Below are 21,461 nucleotides of genomic sequence, written 5' to 3' on the forward strand. Positions count from 1 at the left end.
AAGTTTATGGTAAAAAAATTCATTAAAAGGTGAAACGTGATTTCTGAATGCGTTTAACTTTTTGTTCTGTTGGTTGGTTAGTTTAACATGATTCTGATATATTGATAATCTGTTGATCTGTTTGTTTGTTTGATTCATTTTGTACAAATAACCAGAAACACACCAGAAACTGCTTCGTTTAATTTAAATTGTTGAATGTTTCGTTGGTTCTTTTGTGATGTCAGCATTACGAGCTCTCGTAGTGAGAAACAAGTCCACAAGACACAAGTGTTAGTTTTATGATCAGAACAACATCCTGTTTCAAAGAAGGCACATGAACAGAAACAGACACACTCACATCACTAACTGCAGTAAATGTAGTAATACCACACTGTCAGCAGTAAAGGTGCCTATCCTGCAGAATACTCTACATCATATTACTGTATTTTAATTGGTGCATTGATGCATTTGATCAGTGATATGTTGCAGCTGGTAAAGCGGATCAATAGGATCCTCAGGATGAGTAAAGTCCTCTTGTTAAGATGACGTAAGTGAACAAAAGTTTTCTGCCATTTCCAGATTGGATTATCGTTTATTCTTTAATTGAAACAGCTGATCAGATTTCCCCTCAGTGAAGGATTAATGAAATAATCAGATGTAATAGTTTGATTTTGTGCTCAGCTCTGCTTCAGACATGAAAATGAGTTCAGCTCATTCAACAGTCTCAACCGAAGAATAAACTAAATTGTGTGACGATGACGTCATGGAGCTTTTATTTTGAAGAGGTACATTTTTCCTCCGCAGAGAGAAACGCGGTTGTGAAGCAGAAATGTCGTCGGTGTGACGCTCCGTGTCGTTTTCAGGTGAGTTATCTTTAGTTGTGTAGTCCTCCAGTGTGTAGATGACGTTTTTAACACCTGAGCAGGTAAATCTGTCAGTATGAATACAGTTTATCTACAGCATATATTAGTCTGCTTTATTACTGGGAGAAACATTTCCTTCATTTCCTGGACTGACCAGGGGCTCTTTCGATTTTGATGCGCGTGTATTGGTGCAGTTACGGTACAGCGCTCAGCACCTCCTCGTCTTTGTCAGATGCTGTAAAGCCCTGTGAGGCGAATTGTGACTTGTGATATTGGGCTTTATAAATAAAATTGATTGATTTATAAAGAATTTCACCCGAAGTCAAAGACTGAACCTAAAACACTCTGTACCAGACTAAAGAAGTCACTTTACACCACTCAGCACTGACTGTTTGTTAATTCAGACACTTTGTGCTGTGAGAAGAGACTCTGCTCCGCTCTGCCTCCGTCACACACTTTGTTGGTGAGAGCTGAGGGCTTCAAATCTGTAATTCATCCAGGCCACAGGGGCACAAAGTGGACTGTCTGCAGACCTCCAGAGAGTTTGCTTGTGGTGCAGACTTTTTTTTTTCCATTGACAACCATTCACACTCACACCTACGGACAATTTAGTTAACCTGCATGTCTTTGGACTGTGGGAGGAAGCTGGAGCACCTGTGTCGGAGCACCTGGAGGAAACCCAGGCTGACACAGGGAGAACATGTCAGAGCACCTGGAGGAAACCCACACTGACACGGGGAGAACGTGTCAGAGCACCTGGAGGAAACCCACGCTGACACAGGGAGAACATGTCAGAGCACCTGGAGGAAACCCACGCTGACACAGGGAGAACGTGTCAGAGCACCTGGAGGAAACCCACGCTGACACAGGGAGAACGTGTCAGAGCACCTGGAGGAAACCCACACTGACACAGGGAGAACATGTCAGAGCACCTGGAGGAAACCCACGCTGACACAGGGAGAACATGTCAGAGCACCTGGAGGAAACCCACGCTGACACAGGGAGAACATGTCGGAGCACCTGGAGGAAACCCACGCTGACACAGGGGAGAACATGTCGGAGCACCTGGAGGAAACCCACGCTGACACAGGGAGAACATGTCAGAGCACCTGGAGGAAACCCACACTGACACAGGGAGAACATGTGGGAGCACCTGGAGGAAACCCACGCTGACACAGGGAGAACATGTCGGAGCACCTGGAGGAAACCCACGCTGACACGGGGAGAACATGTCAGAGCACCTGGAGGAAACCCACGCTGACACAGGGAGAACATGTCAGAGCACCTGGAGGAAACCCACGCTGACACAGGGAGAACATGTCAGAGCACCTGGAGGAAACCCACGCTGACACAGGGAGAACATGTCGGAGCACCTGGAGGAAACCCACGCTGACACATGGAGAACATGTCAGAGCACCTGGAGGAAACCCACGCTGACACATGGAGAACATGTGGGAGCACCTGGAGGAAACCCACGCTGACACAGGGAGAACATGTCGGAGCACCTGGAGGAAACCCACGCTGACACATGGAGAACATGTCAGAGCACCTGGAGGAAACCCACGCTGACACAGGGAGAACATGTGGGAGCACCTGGAGGAAACCCACACTGACACAGGGAGAACATGTCGGAGCACCTGGAGGAAACCCACGCTGACACGGGGAGAACATGTCAGAGCACCTGGAGGAAACCCACGCTGACACAGGGAGAACATGTCAGAGCACCTGGAGGAAACCCACGCTGACACAGGGAGAACATGTCAGAGCACCTGGAGGAAACCCACGCTGACACAGGGAGAACATGTCGGAGCACCTGGAGGAAACCCACGCTGACACATGGAGAACATGTCGGAGCACCTGGAGGGAACCCACGCTGACACATGGAGAACATGTCAGAGCACCTGGAGGAAACCCACGCTGACACATGGAGAACATGTCGGAGCACCTGGAGGAAACCCACGCTGACACGGGGAGAACATGTCAGAGCACCTGGAGGAAACCCACGCTGACACATGGAGAACATGTCGGAGCACCTGGAGGAAACCCACGCTGACACATGGAGAACATGTCAGAGCACCTGGAGGAAACCCACGCTGACACAGGGAGAACATGTCAGAGCACCTGGAGGAAACCCACGCTGACACAGGGAGAACATGTCGGAGCACCTGGAGGAAACCCACGCTGACACAGGGAGAACATGTGGGAGCACCTGGAGGAAACCCACGCTGACACAGGGAGAACATGTCAGAGCACCTGGAGGAAACCCACGCTGACACGGGGAGAACATGTCAGAGCACCTGGAGGAAACCCACGCTGACACAGGGAGAACATGTCAGAGCACCTGGAGGAAACCCACGCTGACACATGGAGAACATGTCGGAGCACCTGGAGGAAACCCACGCTGACACATGGAGAACATGTCAGAGCACCTGGAGGAAACCCACGCTGACACAGGGAGAACATGTCAGAGCACCTGGAGGAAACCCACGCTGACACATGGAGAACATGTCAGAGCACCTGGAGGAAACCCACGCTGACACAGGGAGAACATGTCGGAGCACCTGGAGGAAACCCACGCTGACACGGGGAGAACATGTGGGAGCACCTGGAGGAAACCCACGCTGACACAGGGAGAACATGTAAACTCCACAGACGAGCTCCCCCACCCTGAGTTCAAACCAGGAACCCTGTTGCTATGAGGTGACAATGTTAACCACTGCACCACTGTGCTGCCATTAACACATTTTCAATCAATCAATCAATTTTATTTATAAAGCCCAATATCACAAATCACAATTTGCCTCACAGGGCTTTACAGCATACGACATCCCTCTGTCCTTATGACCCTCACAGCTGATTTGTCCCAGTGAACATCAAATGGAATTTCAACATTGATTTCTAGTTGAAAACTGGTTGATATTCAGTCTGACCGTCTGAGAGCTCTTTTCAACCATTTAAATGTGGTTGTATCAGTAACGTGTCAAAATTACAATTTAAATTAAATTATTATGATAATGTGTTGAGTTTTATGTTAAAAGAGAGGCAGTACTGATTAGTGTGTGAAGGTATTTCTCCAAATTCATATTGCACTGGTGGATGAAATGTGGTCTATACAATGACATAATTTCAAGACATACAATGTTTCATACAACATGTCATAAATATGGAACAATACAGTACACTATACACCAGACAATATGGTCCTGGTGACCATATGTCACTGGGATTTTCTTAGTTTGGCTGCAAAATGACGACAGACTATTATTTGCACACTGTGGAGGATGAAAAATCTCACTGTTGCAAATCTTGGTGAAATATGGTCTAAATGAGAATGTTCAATCAACATCTACAAACAGTCGGTGAAAAAACGTTCACTTTTGAACCATTTCTGGACGTCTTGTTGTCACTGCTGACCAGAGGTGTTTTTTTTAAACACCTCTTCAATGGAAATACAGTCGCTGGGTAGCTCATCGTAAAAAGCATCTGACTGTGTAAAATCATGTTGAAGTTCAGAGAGGACCAACACTGTGTCTCCCCATCACACATGTGATTTCTACAAATCAAATTAAAGTCTGTGTAACTGAATCTGTTCCTTTTCTCCTGCAGGTTTTCTGATCCTCGTACATGAACCGAGATCAGCCTCGACCTCTCACCATGGTCCTGCTTGGAAAAACTGGAGTCGGTAAAAGTGCTTCAGGAAACACAATTTTAAGACGACGAGGATTTGAGTCGAAGCTGTCCTTAAAACCAGTGACGAAACGTATCTCTGAGGAAACAGAATATGTGTTCGGGCAACACATCTCAGTGATCGACACTCCAGGAATATTAGACACCAAGTACAAAGATGAGATTAAAGTCTTGTGTCAGGAGCTCCTGCAGTCCTCCAGACGTTGTCTGTTTCTGGTGGTGCTCAGAGTTGGAAGGTTCACAGAGGAGGACCAGAGGGCTGTGAGGACAGCTCAGGAAATCATCGGGCCTCGGGGGATGAAAAACACTTACCTGCTCTTCACTGGTGGTGATGCTTTAAAGGACAAGACGTTGGACGACTTTATCTTTGAAGATGAAGAAGAAGCTACACTTCCAGATGTTGTTAAAATGTTTGGGGGGGCATATCACCTCTTCAACAATGATGATGATGATGAAGAACAAGTCAGACAGCTGCTGGTGAAGTCAGGCCACCTCTCACCCCAACAACAACCTGGTCCCTCAGGTACTGTGTGATTTAATTCTTACATGTACTTTATATTATATGGTGGCTTTGGATGGTGTTATGTAGAGACTGACATACAGTGTCCTCATTATCAAAACCAAAAATGAATCCTTACTTAAATTGAATTGAATGGCATAAACTTCCAGTATCCCTGAACCTGACTGAAGCAGAGAGAAATTTAGATCAGGCTTTGAAGAAATGGCGAGCAAATAGTCTGTCAGAGCAGGGACCTTTTAAAAAGTTAATGAAATGTGTTGTCATTTTATGTTTTGTATATTTCTTTATGTAATTATATGGATATTGTATTAGTGCCTGTCAGTCTCACCAGACCTGGCATCTCGCCCCGGATCTCTCTCCAGAGGATCACAATGGAAATGAGCCTGTGGCTTTCTTGTGTAATTTAATCCTCGACAGCTGTAGATGTGATAAATGTCTTCAGGCGAAGCAGTTTTATGTGTCCTTCATGATCGGAAAATCTGTCTACCTACCTACCGTCTGACCGACATATGAATCTACCTACCTACAGACCGATCTACATAGCTACTTTCTTACCTATTGACCGACTGACTTACCTTCCTACCTAGATGGCGCTGCAGAGCTGCTACGAAGTCTCTTGTTTACACCTTAGTTGTATTGTTACACAGAACCAAACGACAACGGCATCATGTGGCTTCAGCGAGCATGATGACATCACAGGATCAAAAGAGGCGTGACATGTAACACAACAGCATCATCCTCTAGTGTGACATATAACATACGTGTCAGCAGCTCTTTATAAACAATAACAATGACATCACATGTCAGTAACAATCCTTTAGCGTCCCTGTTATATGTCCCTCTGCTCGGAGGGTAAGTAGCTCCTGGACCTCACTGTTTGAGTTAGCTGCTAACTGCTATCAGCTGCTGTTCTTCTTCTTTGAGTTAGCTGCTAACTAATAATAATAACTAATAATAATAATAATAAATTTTAACTGCTAACAGCTGCTGTTCTTCTTCTTTGAGTTAGCTGCTAACAGCTGCTTTTTAAATCTCCTGCAATGGGTCGCACACATAACACGTCATCAAAACGTCACATCTGTCCTGTCCATGGTCCCATCCCACCGACTGTCCTGTTTATACAGACATTGGTCTGATGCTCTTACTACCTCTGACGTCGCCTTAAAGGCGAGACAACTCTGTCCCTGCAGTCTGTGATCGTTCCCTTTATACAGAACAGTGAGGAGGAATAACAGTGTGATATTCCAGCTTTGAGAAGGAAGTGTAAAAGAGACTGGATGTTTAGACTTTTTTTCATTGTAAATGGATCATTGGTTAAAACCAACACACACCAGATTTGTACTGGTTGTTTTCCATGTTGAAAACAAAGGTCAGCAGAGTTTTACTTCACTACATTAACTTCTTCCATCTAGGGCTGTAACTAACATTTTTTTGATAGTTGATTAATCAGTCATTTATTTTTATGATAAAGTAATTGTTTGGGCAATAAATTGTTAAATGATTAAACAGGTTGATTGGTGTTTCCCAAAGCCCAAGATGAAGTCCTCAGAAGTCATGCTTTTCCCTACAACCCAAAAATATTCAGTTTTCTGTCACAGAGGAGTAAAGAAACCAGAAATATTCACATTTAAGAAGGTAGAATCAGAAAATTCAAACTTCATATGCTTCCGTGCCGCTGAAAGCCATGACCAGAGGCATTATGTTGTCAGGTTGTCTGTCTGTCCCATTCATATGAATGTGATATCTCAAGAAAGCTAGAGCATTTTTTTTGTGATATTTATCATCTGTTTTTCTGTCTTTTGTCTTCCAGCTGATGTCTCCAGAGACAGGAGGATCGTGCTGCTGGGTCGACCTGGAGCAGGAAAGAGTTCATCAGGAAACACCATCCTAAGATCTGAAAAGTTCAAATCAGGCTGTGGCTTTGGTTCAGTCAGTACTGAGACAGTCTCTGAATCAGCCACAGTGGAGGGTCGTCAGGTCACAGTGGTCGACACTCCTGGATTCACTGATGCTGTTCTGACTCCTGAACAGCTGTACCTGGAGATCATGAAGTCAGTAGTGAAGGCCAGTCCAGGACCTCATGCTTTTGTCTTTGTGGTCAGATTAGGCAGAATCACAAAAGAAGACATCAAACTGTTTGAGATACTTCCCAAACTGTTTGAGGGAGGTGCCTCTAAATACTCCATGGTCCTGTTCACTCATGGAGACGATCTAAAAGGTCAAACTATGGATAGTCTGATCAGGTCCAACAGACACGTGTCAGACCTGGTCTCCATGTGCGGGGGTCGATTCTGTGTGTTTGACAATAAAACCAAAAAAAGCAGAGAGCAGGTCAGAAGCTTCCTGAGTAAAGTAGATGAGATGGTGTCAGCCAGTGGTGGAGGACACTACACTGATGACATGTTCAGGATGGCTGAGACGTTCATTATGGAAGAAAGGAGAAAAGACGCAGACAAGACAGGTCCATTAGTAAAGACAGGTCCATCAGTAAAGACAGGTCCTACAGGTCCTACAGGTGCGACAGGTTCTTCAAGTGGATCAGGTGGTGCTAACAGTATATTCGCGAAAATTTATAGTTTCTTCAAAGATTGATACAATTGTGTTTTTCTCACAGTTCCTGACTGCAATAAAGGAAATATTAAAACTATTGAACTTTGCACTTTGTTTGTTTGTTAGTTCATTTTTTAGTTATTTTTTAAAAAAATCGTTAAATGATGATTGTTTGATTTTTATAATTTAGTTTTTGATTATGATTTTTATGTTTTATTTATAAACAACCCATATCTGAACAAGCTAAACTTAAAGAAAACATTAGACCCAGTTAGTTATTCACATTTCATAGTGTAAATCGCAAAGTGCAGTAATAAAAAGCCTCAGTTGACTCTTTCAGTTTAGATGCACATTATTATTTATCTCGTTGTTCCTCTTGTGTTTTGTTTAAAACTAACTTTAAGATTAACTTCACTTTAAATTGTTACATTCAGACATTTAGGCTGAACAGTTTTTTGTCCACAGCTTTGTTTCTCGCATGAACTGAGCTTAAAACCATTCAACAACTGACATCACAAAACATGTTTCTGTCCATAACTGAAGAATTCAGACACTAATTCTGACAAAACTTGACACAAATGTCTGACAGGATAAAATAATGAAGTTATGACATTTTATATCCAAAAGGTCAAAGGTCAGCATCACTGTGACATCATCATGTTGTGTATTAAACACTTTTCTGTCCATTACACAGCTTCTTTGAAGCAACAAATCCTGTCATGGCTCCATATGAGTCTGAACAGACATAGATGGAAACTGCAACGTGACTGGTTCCTGGAGGTGTACAGCCACAAGGCGGTAATTCTAGTTTTTATAAATAAATAAATAAATGAAAGTTAAGATCATTTTTTTTCACTCATGAGCAGATGATGAGTGTGTCTCTGCAGACTGCAATGTGGTTTGAACTCAAAAGAAACAAAACCCACAGTGAGATTCCAGGTGCAACAGCTCACCTTTGTTAATGATGTAATGCTCCATACAGCAGGGGGAACAGGAAGGTCCACAGGGGGCGCTGCAGGGAGAGGTCACAGTGAGAACAAAAGTTTTGAATAAAAGAGAGATGAGCTCCAGTTTCACTGTGATCACCATGAATCAGACACAGAGACCTGGCGCCGTATTTATCAAACGTGTTAGAGCGCCATTTTAGTCTTAAGTGCTCAGAATTTGTGAAATTTAGTCCTACTCTCAAACTTAAGAATCAAAGCTATTTGTCAACCTTCTCAAGTCTAAGAATCACTCCTACTCCCAAAGATATTTAAGAGACCTCCGGAGGTGTCCTAAGTGGTCAGGAGCTGCCAGTAGAGGATGGCACTGAGGAGAGGGAGACGTGCGCGAAGGATGTCCTGACTTTGTTTGATGACGAGCAGCTGATCAAACGGTATCGTTTGGACAAAGCGGGTATTATTATTGTCACAGATTTCATAAGGGACGTCATCTCATCAGTAACGTGACGCAGCAGAGCTCTCACGGCAAAATTAAAGGTCATCACAATGCTTCGATATTTTGCCACTGGAAAAATGCAACAGTGTAACGCTGATTATTTGGATCCATCACAACCGTCAATTAGCAGAATTGTTATGGAAACAATAATGGCCCTTACTGCTCCTCACCTCGTCATGCGCTTCACTGACTTCCCAACTACACCCCGGTAATTCAACAGAAGCAAATTGCATTCATGCAAACAGCTGGCTTCCCTGGAGCGGTCGGTGCAATCGATGGCACACATATTAGGATCATCGCTCCAAGCGTGGACGAGAGCGTTTATGTAAACAGGAAGAGGTACCACAGTATCAACACGCAAGTAGTGTTTGATGCAGACTACAACATCTTGGATGTGGTACCCAAGTTACCTGGGTCCACCCATGACACAAGGATCCTAAGTGAAAGTGGCCTGAAGCAGCTGCTGAGAGGCACATTGTGCCACCTGGGTGTCACCTAATTGGGGATAAGGGATATCCCTTACGCCGCTGGCTTCTTACCCCTTATCAGATGCCAGACACCAGGCCAAATGAACTATAACAGGTTAGCCCAACGAAATCCCTAATTGTTTTAAATTTAAAATGTTTAATTAAGTTTATAGAATATGGTTTAATAATATTCTCGTCACAGGGCACACAAAAGCACAAGAAGTGTGGTGGAGAGAGGAATTGGGAAGCGCAGATTCCGCGTTCTGCATTCAGAAATACTCCAGACAGAGTGAGGGAGGAGATGGAGATTCGAGCGTCCCTGGCAATATCCATCCATGTGATGGGGCAGCCTTCAGACAACACTTCGCCAACCTCCACTTTGGGTAAGAATAACAATAAATCACAGATACACACAGTGCCTTTTAATTAATTTGTTTTATTAGTCACTCAGTATTTTTTATTTTTTTTAAAGCCAAGTTGTAGTACTCCTCTTGGAGTCGCAACACTTTAATTTGCAGCTTCATTTTTTGTCTCCGCAGTGCCTGCAGATCATCTGGGTCCTCTGCTGGGCCACAATCACTCACCCCGGCCTGAAAAACAAAAGCTAGTGAGACGGTATACTCAAGATGCAAAAAACTTAAGTTGATTTTTTATTTTCACCCACCACTTGATGGATGCCTATTGCCTCACACAAAGTGCTTGGGCCTGGCTGCACTGCATCAAAAGCACAGGGAGAGTGCTCATCGAAGATGCCTGGGGACACAGGAGACTCTCTTGGTGCATCTTGATCCAAACTGAAAAATAAAGAACATGGCTGAAATATCAGAAATGGTTCTATTGTTGTTATGGTTATGACTTAACAAACACACATTTTAGACATTTACTGAACAGTAGCCTGGCAAATATGCAGCAACAATTACACACATATCTTTCACCAAAACTCACCTAGGCTGCAGCGCAATATCCCTATACAGTTGTAACAGGAATAATTTGGAAACTCACCCTTTTGAAAGCAAATCAAGCTTCATCGCAGCTGGATCCTGGCCGCCGTCCAACCCAGAGATGCTGGCGTTATCTTCTCCAAGTATGCGCAGCACAACCTCTGCAACTGCGCTTAAGTCTTTGCCAGGGGGGCCTCCGCCTGTGTAACAATATCACAATGGATTAGATAGATATTAGCGAATAGAGTAGCATGCAAGCAAATGAAAAAGAAACACGAGGCTACATATGGAGCTACATTAGGTTCAAAAGTTTTGTACTTGAAAAAAATAAAATTTGAAACTGAAAATTCATGTGTTGATCTTGAATTTTGAAAAATACAACAATATATTCAAAATAAAAATAAGTGCATGAAACGTTTTTTCAGGTTAAATATAATTTTGATTCACTTTGGTAATTCTTTTGAATGAATAATTTATTTTCACTTTTCACTTCCATATATATTTTAACATTTGAGGTCTTATTTTTTTCAGTTCAGATCTTATTTTTACAGTTTTAAATCTCTTTTTTTCACTTTCAGATCTTATTTTTTACAGTTTCAAATCTGTTTTATGAGTTTCAGACTTTTGACCCTGATGTGGCGTGGGGGGCGTGGCATCAACTGACAGGGGTGTGGAATCATGAGTGACAGTGCCTTCAGGGAACGTAGGAACTAAAAAAATTCTGACTCAACACTTACATACACCATATTCATGTGACTGACAGTGTAAAAATTGATGCCAGTGACAGTGAAATCACCTCCTCATTATTATCCACTTCTCATCATTATTATTCTTATTGTTATTGTTATTGTTATTTATTGCCGTTTCTTGTATTTTTGTACTTATTTTGCATGCCTAGTTTTTAAGTTTTTAAGTTTAAATTTTGAAATCTTTAATCTGACTCTTTCTCCTTGACTGCTGTAACACTGGAATTTCTCAATTGTGGGATCAATAAAGGTGGATCTTATCTCTATATTAAACACTGACTACGGGTCTGACGTTTGAACTACGCATGAAAACACTACGTCCTGTGACAACACAACAGTAACATATCGGTAATTACGACTTACAATTGTGCGCCTGATTGTTGCGAATTGCATGCTGAGATACCTGGCTGTCTGAAGTCCACACAAATCTGCTCCAATGTATCCCTAGTAAAAGGGGCGTGGCGAGAACACATCCGGGCATTTGGACTGAACTTGGCCAGATGTGAACTTTGAATTGGAACAGTACTTGTGCTGTGACTGATGACGTGTCACAAGTCCGCACAAGAACGCATGTTGAGCTGCTCTAGTCTTTATTTTGTTGGTGACAGACTTCCGACAGCCTGAGTGATAAACCTGCAGGTGATCAGATCAGACATGTGACTGATTATTGGCTGGATCAATAACAGAGAGATGACCACAGGAAGTCTGCCAGAAATAACCCCGGAACCTCAGCTGGTGTTCTTGTTGCAGGGGGACAAACCCCACGCTGCCTCAGGTGTCATCGGGGCCCAATCCCAAACCGGCCCCTAACCCCTTGCCCTATCCACTCCCTCTGTGCATCAGTGCAGGCTTCTGATGAGCCCAGCAGGAAGCGCATCATCACAATGGAGGAAACAACATACAAATGAAAAGAGTTCCGTCTTTCTACTTTGTAAAATATTTTAGATCAAACACACACATTTGTTTTCCTCACACTGACTTCACAGTCTCAAACAAACTCACAGAATGTTTGGTGTCAAAATATCAATCAATCAATCAGTCAATCAGTCAATCAGTCAATCAATCAATCAATCAATCAATCAATCAATCAATCAACCAATCAATCAATCAATCAATCAATCAATTTTATTTATAAAGCCCAATATCACAAATCACAATTTGCCTCACAGGGCTTTACAGCATACGACATCCCTCTGTCCTTATGACCCTCACAGCTGATCAGGAAAAACTCCCCAAAAAACCTTTAACAGGGAAAAAACGGTAGAAACCTCAGGAAGAGCAACTGAGGAGGGATCCCTCTTCCAGGACGGACAGACGTGCAATAGATGTCGTACAGAACAGATCAGCATGATAAATTAACAGTAATCCATATGACACAATGAGACAGAGAGAGAGAGAGAGAGAGAGAGAGAGAGAGAGAGAGAGACAGAGAGAGAGAGAGACAGAGAGAGAGATGCAGGTAATGACAGTAGCTTACAACAACATTATTGAAAGTAATAATATTATAGTTATAGTTCTGGCTACTGTGGTACAATATGTTGAAAGTATGTATTAATATCTGGCAGTATACATGTGTGACAATAGTCATATGTGTATAATAACAGTAGAAGTATGACTAATGACTAATGATGGCAGCAGCAGCAGGAGGCATCTGGCAGGACCACGGCAGCAGCACAACCACACACGTCACGCTGTCCAGGCACCGCTGTGATATGAGTTAATCTGAGAGACAGTGGAGCACAAAGGCTCCGGAGAAGAAGCCGAGTTAGTGACATCCAGAATGGCCGAGTTAGCAAGATGCAGTAATAGGATGAGAGAGAGAGAGAGAGAGAGAGAGAAGGAGATACATACATTTTTTTTGTGACGTCTTTTAAGTGGCGAATTTGTCAGAGCTGGAAAGTGTGATTGTCCACAGCTTCATCATCATGGCCCTGTTGATGCTTCCTCATCCAGATATTTGTGGCACCAGGTGAGTAGGGAGGTGTTTTAGGATTGTTTCCTTTTCCCCAAGTTCAAAGGTTTCATCCAGGGGACACGTCTGGATGTGGAAGCATCAACAGGGCCGTGACGATGGAGCTGTGAAAATGTATGTTGTCACAAAAACGACCCCTTAATGTTTGTTATGATTTCCCAAAGCTTAGTTAACATTTCTCACCTGTGTGCTGGATGTATGGGCTCTAGCAGATTGATCCGACCGACTGGACACCATCATCGCAAGCGAAGTGGACACTATGCTGCATTCACAGTGCTATGTGGAAATCGGACATATCAGCACTTAAATCTGTCATAATTTATCGCTCTTATACCGCAATTGGTGCTCAGTACTGTCTAAAACAGATTTCTAAATGGAAGTTTGTCACTGGCATCAATTTTTACACTGTCAGTCACATGAATATGGTGTATGTAAGTGTTGAGTCAGAATTTTTTTTTAGTTCCTACGTTCCCTGAAGGCACTGTCACTCATGATTCCACACCCCTCTCAGTTGATGCCACGCCCCCCACGCCAATTTTCAGTTTCAAATTTTATTTTTTTCAAGTACAAAACTTTTGACCCTAATGTAGCTCCATACAATTCTTAGAAATGTTTTAGGTTAATATTTGGACAACCACCGTCATTACAATAAATTAAGTCTGTAGTCATTTAATACTCACAGGCCTACATTCAGCAGGCCTATATTTGGTGCTAGAGTGACGCTATGTTATATGAAACATTAACCATGAAAATTAACCATGTCATGTTAGCTTGTCGGTAAGGGGGGTAAATAGTGCTCCAAATTCAGGCTAACGTTTAGCATGGAAAACAGGGCACGAGCAAGGAGTCCCTTGTTCTCTTACTTCAAGATACCTGAATGAAGATGTTTTCGTATGATAAGTGTTACCCCTTTACAGACACATCCACTTCACTCTAATCCCTTGCAGTTTTGTGCAAAACCCACGCAGTTATTTTGTGTGCGGTATTTGTAATTTCGCCTATTCTATTTTATTATTCCTGCATATTGGGGTCCTTAAACAGTATTACAGTTGGATAAATTGGGGCTGACTGGAAAGCTGTGACTCTTGTGGAGTCAGTGAGCCCCTTGTATTCATGTGTGTGCCATGTGTTTACACTCTTGCCTCATAATAGTCATATCACTGCAGTAACTTCACTGTATAAGGTGAGCTGTTTTTGATATTTTATACAGGTGAATCAAATCGAATGCCTGCTATTGACGACACAATAAAACATCCATCAGTTAAAAGTATTTAATACTCTGAGTAGTTTCTGAGAAGAGTACTTTGTACTTTTACTTAAGTATTTTTTAAACACCAGTACTTTTACTTGTAATTGAGTACAAATTTTCAGTACTCTTTCCACCTCTGCTCCTGAGAATAACCCTCTGACTTGTACCTCACCTCTCCATCTGCTGACAGACACATGTTCGTCCACACCGCCTTCTGAAAATCTTCCTGTTACGTCCCGTTGGCGGTCACACAGCCGGATCTGTAAAAGTAACACAGGTTCACTTCACACTCTGAATAACATTCACTGTACTGGCTGTATTTCCTGGGTTTACCTGAGTTTAAGTCCCACCACATTTACAGAAACGTGTTCATGTGGCATCGTCACAAAGACTCATATAGTCAGTGGAATACAGCTGAGGCTGACTCAGGTCAGGCTGGACTGAATGACCAGCACTGATGACATCAGCTCGAGGCCGCTGCAAGGCCAAAAGATCACAGAGAGCGTCTGTCACTTCATACTCTGTCAGAAAAATACTAGGTAACACTTCATAAGACAGCCCATGTTTTAGAGTGTACCTCTCGCCCACTTTGTTAGAGCACGAGTTAGAGCATAACTCCTCCCGGTCACTTACCATATACTATACCCTAACTCCCGGGGAAGTATATGCCAAGTGGCCGCGTTGTTATACTCTAACTCCCGGAAAGTGGACGTCAGGTACACTCTAAAACGCGGGCTGTCTTATGAAGTGTTACCACATACTACATTAAAGAAGAGCTTGGATACAGGAAAGTGTTTCTGTTAAAGCTCCAGTGTGTCAGATTCAGGAAGATTCAGTGTTGTCTGTCAGTGCGGACTCAAACTGCTCCTGGTCAGAATTCCTTCAGAATTCAGGAGCTGAATTATTGAGAGGAACAAACACACCAGCTGATTCACACCAGGGAAGACTCTGAACACACAGGTTCATGTTACAGATCAGACTCGGTGGAGATGATCCAGGCCTGCGCAGATTTGACCGTCAGTGACTGCCGCACAATGCATGCTGGGTAGTTTTGTGTTGGACTTCATCCTGCCTGCGCCTCTGACATCATACAAATGTGGACAGTGATAATGTGGTGAAAGCGAGGTGGCTGCAGTTTGTAGAGGCAGACACTGCAGCGGCTCTCCACCGACTGTAAGACCCAGGGCATGATGGGAAACACCTGGCTCTCACCTGATCTAACAGCTGATTGGTTCAGATGTTGCCTCAACAAGATGACCCTTTAGATAAACTTTTCATTTGAGTTGAGTTTCAGAGATTAAGATTTGATTTGATGTGAAGGTTAATGAACAGAGTCCGTGTTGTGTGACTGAATCATAAACTCTGCAGAGACTTGGACTGTTTGAATGAGTCGAGTGTTAATCAGACTGTTTCATCTCCTTATCGATGCAGTTCATATCAAAGTGCACATCCAAGTGTGTTAATTGGTCTGGTGGTTTACTGTCTTTACTGGATATTTCTTTCTCAGGACCATCTGAAGTTACCACATTTATCCCTGTCAGTCCTGTCGTTAAACAGTGGTTTTTACCCTCACGTTAAAATATCACACAGCATTAAATCACCTCTAATCTCTGATATCTGCATATGTCAGCAGCAGCTGGTTCTGAGACTGAGTCAGTCCCTGTTCAGAATAAAACCTCTGCATGTCTTTGTGTGAGCAGTCGTCACACTGTGTGTCTTCACACAGACAGCTGTCAGACTGTATGAGCACTTTACTAAGATGTTTATAGCATGTAACGTGTCATCTCAGTTTTAATCATAGAAATAAAATGACTGGAAAAATCAGTCGGCCTGTGCATGAATAACTGTTCTAATAATAATAACATGCTGTGATTGGTCCCATTGACACAACATAACTCTTATAATATTGGAGACTGTTAATATTTCCTAACAGGAAACAGTCCAACTCTACAGGAAGTGTCTTCACACCGCACCGCTCACTGTCAATATTTCATCTCATCATGTGTCATAAAATCCATCACAGTGACCCTCAGATTATCGTACTCGCACTCGTACTCGTACTCGTACTCGTCGTCCTCCGCTTATCCGGGTCCGGGTCGTGGGGGCAGCAGCCTCAGCAAAGAAGCCCAGACAGTCCTCTCCCCAGCCACCTCTGTCAGCTCTTCCGCGGGAACCCCGAGGCGTTCCCAGGCCAGCCGGGCGATGTAATCCCTCCAGCGTGTTCTGGGGCGGCCCCGAGGCCTCCTCCCAGTTGGACATGCCCGAAACACCTCCCAAGGGAGGCGTCCGGAAGGCATCCTTACCAGATGCCTGAACCACCTCAACTGGCTCCTCTTGATGTGGAGGAGCAGCGGCTCTACTCCGAGTCCCTCCTGGATGTCCGAGCTCCTCACCCTATCTCTAAGGCTGAGCCCAGCCACCCTGCGGAGGAAACTCATTTCGGCTGCTTGTACTCGCAATCTCGTTCTTTCGGTCACTACCCAGAGCTCGTGACCATAGGTGAGGGTTGGAACGTAGATTGACCGGTAAATCGAGAGCTTCGCTTTCTGGCTAAGTTCCCTCTTCACCACAACGGACTGGTTAAGCGTCCGCATCACTGCTGACGCCGCCCCAATCCACCTGTCAATCTCCCGCTCCATCCTACCCTCACTCGTGAACAAGATCCCGAGATACTTAAACTCCTCCACCTGAGGCAGGACCTCCCCCCCGACCTGGAGTGGGCAATCCACCCTTTTCCGGCTGAGGACCATGGCCTCAGACTTGGAGGTGCTGATTCTCATCCCAGCCGCTTCACACTTGGCTGCGAACCGCCCCAGCGAGAGCTGGAGGTCACTGTTCGATGGAGCTAGGAGGACCACGTCATCCGCAAAAAGCAGGGACGAGATCCTCCTGTCACCAAACCTGACACCCTCCACCACTCGGCTGCTCCTAGAAATTCTGTCCATAAAAGTTATGAACAGAACCGGTGACAAAGGGCAGCCCTGGCGGAGTCCAACCCTCACCGGGAACAGGTCCGACTTACTGCCAGCCACGCGAACCAGACTCGTGCTCCTTCGGTACAGGGACTGGATGGCCCTTAGCAAGGGGCCACCAACCCCATACTCCCGGAGCACCCCCCACAGGATGCCCCTGGGGACACGGTCGTAAGCCTTCTCCAAATCCACAAAACACATGTGGACTGGTTGGGCAAACTCCCATGCCCCCTCCAGCACCCTGGCGAGGGTAAAGAGCTGGTCCACGGTTCTGCGTCCGGGACGAAAACAACATTGCTTCTCCTCAATCTGAGGTTCAACTATCGACCGGACCCTCTTCTCCAACACCCTGGAGTAGACCTTACCGGGTAGGCTGAGGAGTGTGATCCCCCTGTAGTTGGAACACACCCTCTGGTCCCCTTTCTTGAAAATGGGGACCACCACCCTGGTCTGCCACTCCAGAGGCACTGCCCCCGATGTCCACGCAATGTTGCAGAGGCGTGTCAGCCAGGACAGCCCTACAACATCCAGAGCCTTGAGATATCCAGGACGAAGCTCATCCACCCCGGCCCTCCGCCTCTCACCCAGAGCAACTCCAGCAAAGGAGAGAGTCCAACCCCTCTCAAGGACTTGGGTTCCAGAGCCGGAACTATGTGTCGAGGTGAGGCCGACTATATCTAGCCAGTAGCGCTCAACCTCTTCCACAAGCTCCGGCTCCTTCCCTGCCAGAGAGGTGGCATTCCATGTCCCAAGAGCCAACTTCTGTAACCGAGGATCGGACCGCCAAGGCCCCCGCCTTGGTCTGCTGCCCAATCCACATTGCACCGAACCCTTCTGGATCCCTTTGTGGGTGGTGGGCCTGCAGGGGGACGAGCCCATGTAGCCGGTTTGGGCTGGGCCCGGCCAGACCCCATGGGCGAAGGCCCAGCCACCAGGCGCTCGCCCACGGGCCCCAACCCCAGGCCTGGCTCCAGGGCGGGGCCCCGGTAACCCTCCGGGCCGGGTACACGTGTCCTTGTTTGTATCCATCATGAAGGGTCTTTTGAACTGTTCTTTGTCTGACCCTTCGCCCAGAACCAATCTGCCATGGGAAACCCTACCCTAATAGCTCCTAGGGTCATTAGGGCACTCAAACTCCTCCACCACGATAAGGTGACGGTTCTCGGAGGAGCCTCAGATTATTCATTCATTCATGTCAGAGCTCCTCCATAATCTGTCATAATCCAGACCTGGATTCAAACTAAAAAATGATCCAGGAGCTCTAATCATCCTCATTTCTCACATATGAAAACTATATTAATAAATATAGCCTACAGTGTTTGATGATGTCACCACATGTGAAGAGAAGTAAGCAAACAAGCTGACACTTCTTCTGGTCCTACACTTGCCACTCGTTCGAACTATTGGAAACTTAATTGCTCTACACTACAAAATGAAGAAAGTAAAAAAAGATTATGGATATGATGTCATTCTTCTGGTTTAAAGCAAACAATGCAAACTCTTTTGGGCTTAACTGGGAACTTCTCAAATATGAGACAGGAACATTTTTAAGGAAGAGTGGTGCTCAAACAGTAAAAGCCAGGAAAGCAGAGGAGTTAAAGATTGTCTCAAGTATTACTAATTTATCCAGCAAAGACCCTGATTCCCTAACAGAGGAAGGAGAAGAAGAAGAAGAAGAAGAAGAAGAAGAAGAAGAAGAAGAAGAAGAAGAAGAAGAACTAGCTTACTCACAAATTAAACTTGACGAATTATTTCAGCAAAAAGCAAAGGTGCTTTCATAAGGTCTCGCTGGTGTGGTTAGAAGAGGGGGAACAAAACTCATCATTTCTTTAACCTAGGGAAACATCGCTCCACCAACAACAATATTAGTAAATTAAATATTAATGGAGCTATTACTGAAGATCAGCATAAAATAGACTTTTGCTCAATTTTTATAAAGATCTGTATAGCTCTAAATTTAGCCAAATTGCAGCAGATAATTTCTTAAATTCCTTTTCGGTTAAAATAATAAGTGAAGCAGATAGAGAGTCCTGTGACAGGCCCATATCTCCTCAAGAAGTACAGCAAGCTATAAACCAACTCAAAAACAACAGATCTCCAGGGTCTGATGGACTGACATCTGAATTTGATAAACTCTTTGTTACTGATCTGACTCCTTTTTACATAAAGTCTTTGTAGAATGTGTTAATAATGAATTTCTGACACAGGGAATTACTGTTTCAATTCCCAAAATCAAACAACGACAAATTACTTTTAGACAATTGGCGTCTGATTTGCCTACTGAATAACGATTATAAAATAATAGCTCTCTTATTGGCTACAGGATTAAGGTCAGTACTGGACTCTATCACAGAAGAAACACAGTCAGGTTAAATGAATAAGAGGCATATAGCAAATAATGTCTGCACAGAGACGACTGCAGCCTCATGTTAAATGCGGCTGGCGGTCAGTTTGCTGCTGTTTCACAGCATGCTGCCTTGGTCAACAGAGTGGATCAGATGATGAAGAAGAACCTCTCTTAAACACATCAAGTCCAGGAGTCAACTGAGAAATGTTTACCTTGATGGGATTACCTTCACAGAGTGGATGAAAGGTTCATGTTTTTATGTCCGTCTGTGAAAAGGTCACTTTTTATAACTTCAGATTCAGACAGTTGATTCTGTGGCTCAACACCAGCCACTTCCTGGAAATGAAATCGGATGGAAACCTGACCAACATTTAATATGTAATAAAATCCAAGTGCTCTCAGCTGAGGACGCAGGTGTTCAGAAAGTTTAATATTCAACAGGTTCAGTGCATTTAAAGCTGATCAGTTACCTTTACGTTTACCTGATGATCAGTGATGAGCTGAGGGTGGGACCTCCAAGTCTCTCAGGTTATTGATATTGTTTGTGAGGTCATTAAATCGAGCCAGTTCGTCCAGAGTCTGACAGGAAACAGAAGCAGTGATTCATTCCCAGAACTGTTCTGTGTTCCAGCAGGATTTATTAAAGAACGCTAACATCAGCGTCACATGACACATTGTTTGGGTTAAACATGAGCATGTTACAGTCCTGGAGGATTATTAATGTGCACCTCCTCCTGTACTGCCTTAATATGCACATTCAGCACATCCAATGCATCAAAACATTGTTTTCTAGTTGGAGCCGCGCCTCGTTTTCAAACTGTATGGTTTGACTAAAATGAACAATGACAGCAATATAGTCCACGATGAGCAGCGCTAAAATCAACCTGCGTAGTTGTCCCTCCATTGTGACATTAGAAAGTGTCACATTTATCTTGCAAGTGTACTCTTCTTCAACGTTTGCTTTACTTCCTGGATTTTTCCCACATGGAAATTCTGACCAATCAAGAGCAGCTTTCTCACACAAGGCATTTGATCTGGTCCTCTTGTAAATGCTGCCGTGAGAACACCAACCAACTCTAGGCAATTATACAACTTTGGAACAACATGAGTCCCTGATTCAGACCAGAGGAGACCACTCTAGGGCTGACAGCAGCTGATTCACAGATGAATGTATCAATAAGCACTGAAATAATTATTTACCACTACAGTGACCTGAAGTTACCTATAGATGAGAATATTACTCTCCAGAGAAATAAACAAACTTCATCTGTTAGGGACAGTGGGGACACCCTGTGGTAAATCAAAGGTACTACAATGGCATCACACACAGCAGACGTTTCTCCTCACAGGAAACAGCTATTAACCTCTGTCTTCACAACAGCATGAACAGCACGACTTTGTCTTAAACATACGAGATAACAGGAACTAACTTCATATTTCCTCCAGTTAATTATACTCCGTACATCGCAGCACTACTGGGACAACTGTTAGCACGCTGCACACTCATGACACGACATGACACGACACGACAAAGCAACAGGCACTTACGTTCCATCACCAAGTCAATACTCAGAGTGTCATAATCAGGATCAGCTGCCTGGCTCAGAGGCACTGCGGCAGTCCTGTTCACACTGAGAATCAAAAAACAAACCTGCTCATTAAAAACCACGTTCAGGAGCCTCATGAAGCACTTCCTGTTTACACATAAAATGAACAAGGTCAAAACAA

At 44.2% G+C, this 21,461-nt stretch overlaps 1 protein-coding gene and 1 long non-coding RNA gene across 2 annotated transcripts; one reads left to right on the top strand and one right to left on the bottom strand.

Moving 5' to 3' along the window:
* Positions 1–768: 768 nt before the first annotated feature.
* LOC117264568 (GTPase IMAP family member 8-like) lies at positions 769–7,696 on the top strand. Its single transcript, XM_033638613.2, has 3 exons — positions 769–842; positions 4,449–5,052; positions 6,860–7,696. Exons 2-3 carry the CDS (start codon positions 4,467–4,469, stop codon positions 7,639–7,641), a joined length of 1,368 nt encoding a protein of 455 aa, XP_033494504.2. The 5' UTR covers positions 769–842; positions 4,449–4,466; the 3' UTR covers positions 7,642–7,696.
* A 2,233-nt stretch (positions 7,697–9,929) lies between these two features.
* Positions 9,930–14,981, bottom strand: LOC117261998 (uncharacterized). Its single transcript, XR_004502086.2, has 4 exons — positions 14,587–14,981; positions 10,509–10,647; positions 10,171–10,300; positions 9,930–10,096 (listed from the first exon to the last, which is right to left on the bottom strand). It is a non-coding gene; the product is annotated as an uncharacterized LOC117261998 (long non-coding RNA).
* Between the last annotated feature and the right edge of the window lie 6,480 nt (positions 14,982–21,461).

Source organism: Epinephelus lanceolatus, chromosome 11 (genome assembly GCF_041903045.1).
Source record: "Epinephelus lanceolatus isolate andai-2023 chromosome 11, ASM4190304v1, whole genome shotgun sequence".
In the NCBI taxonomy this organism is placed as follows: domain Eukaryota; kingdom Metazoa; phylum Chordata; class Actinopteri; order Perciformes; family Serranidae; genus Epinephelus; species Epinephelus lanceolatus.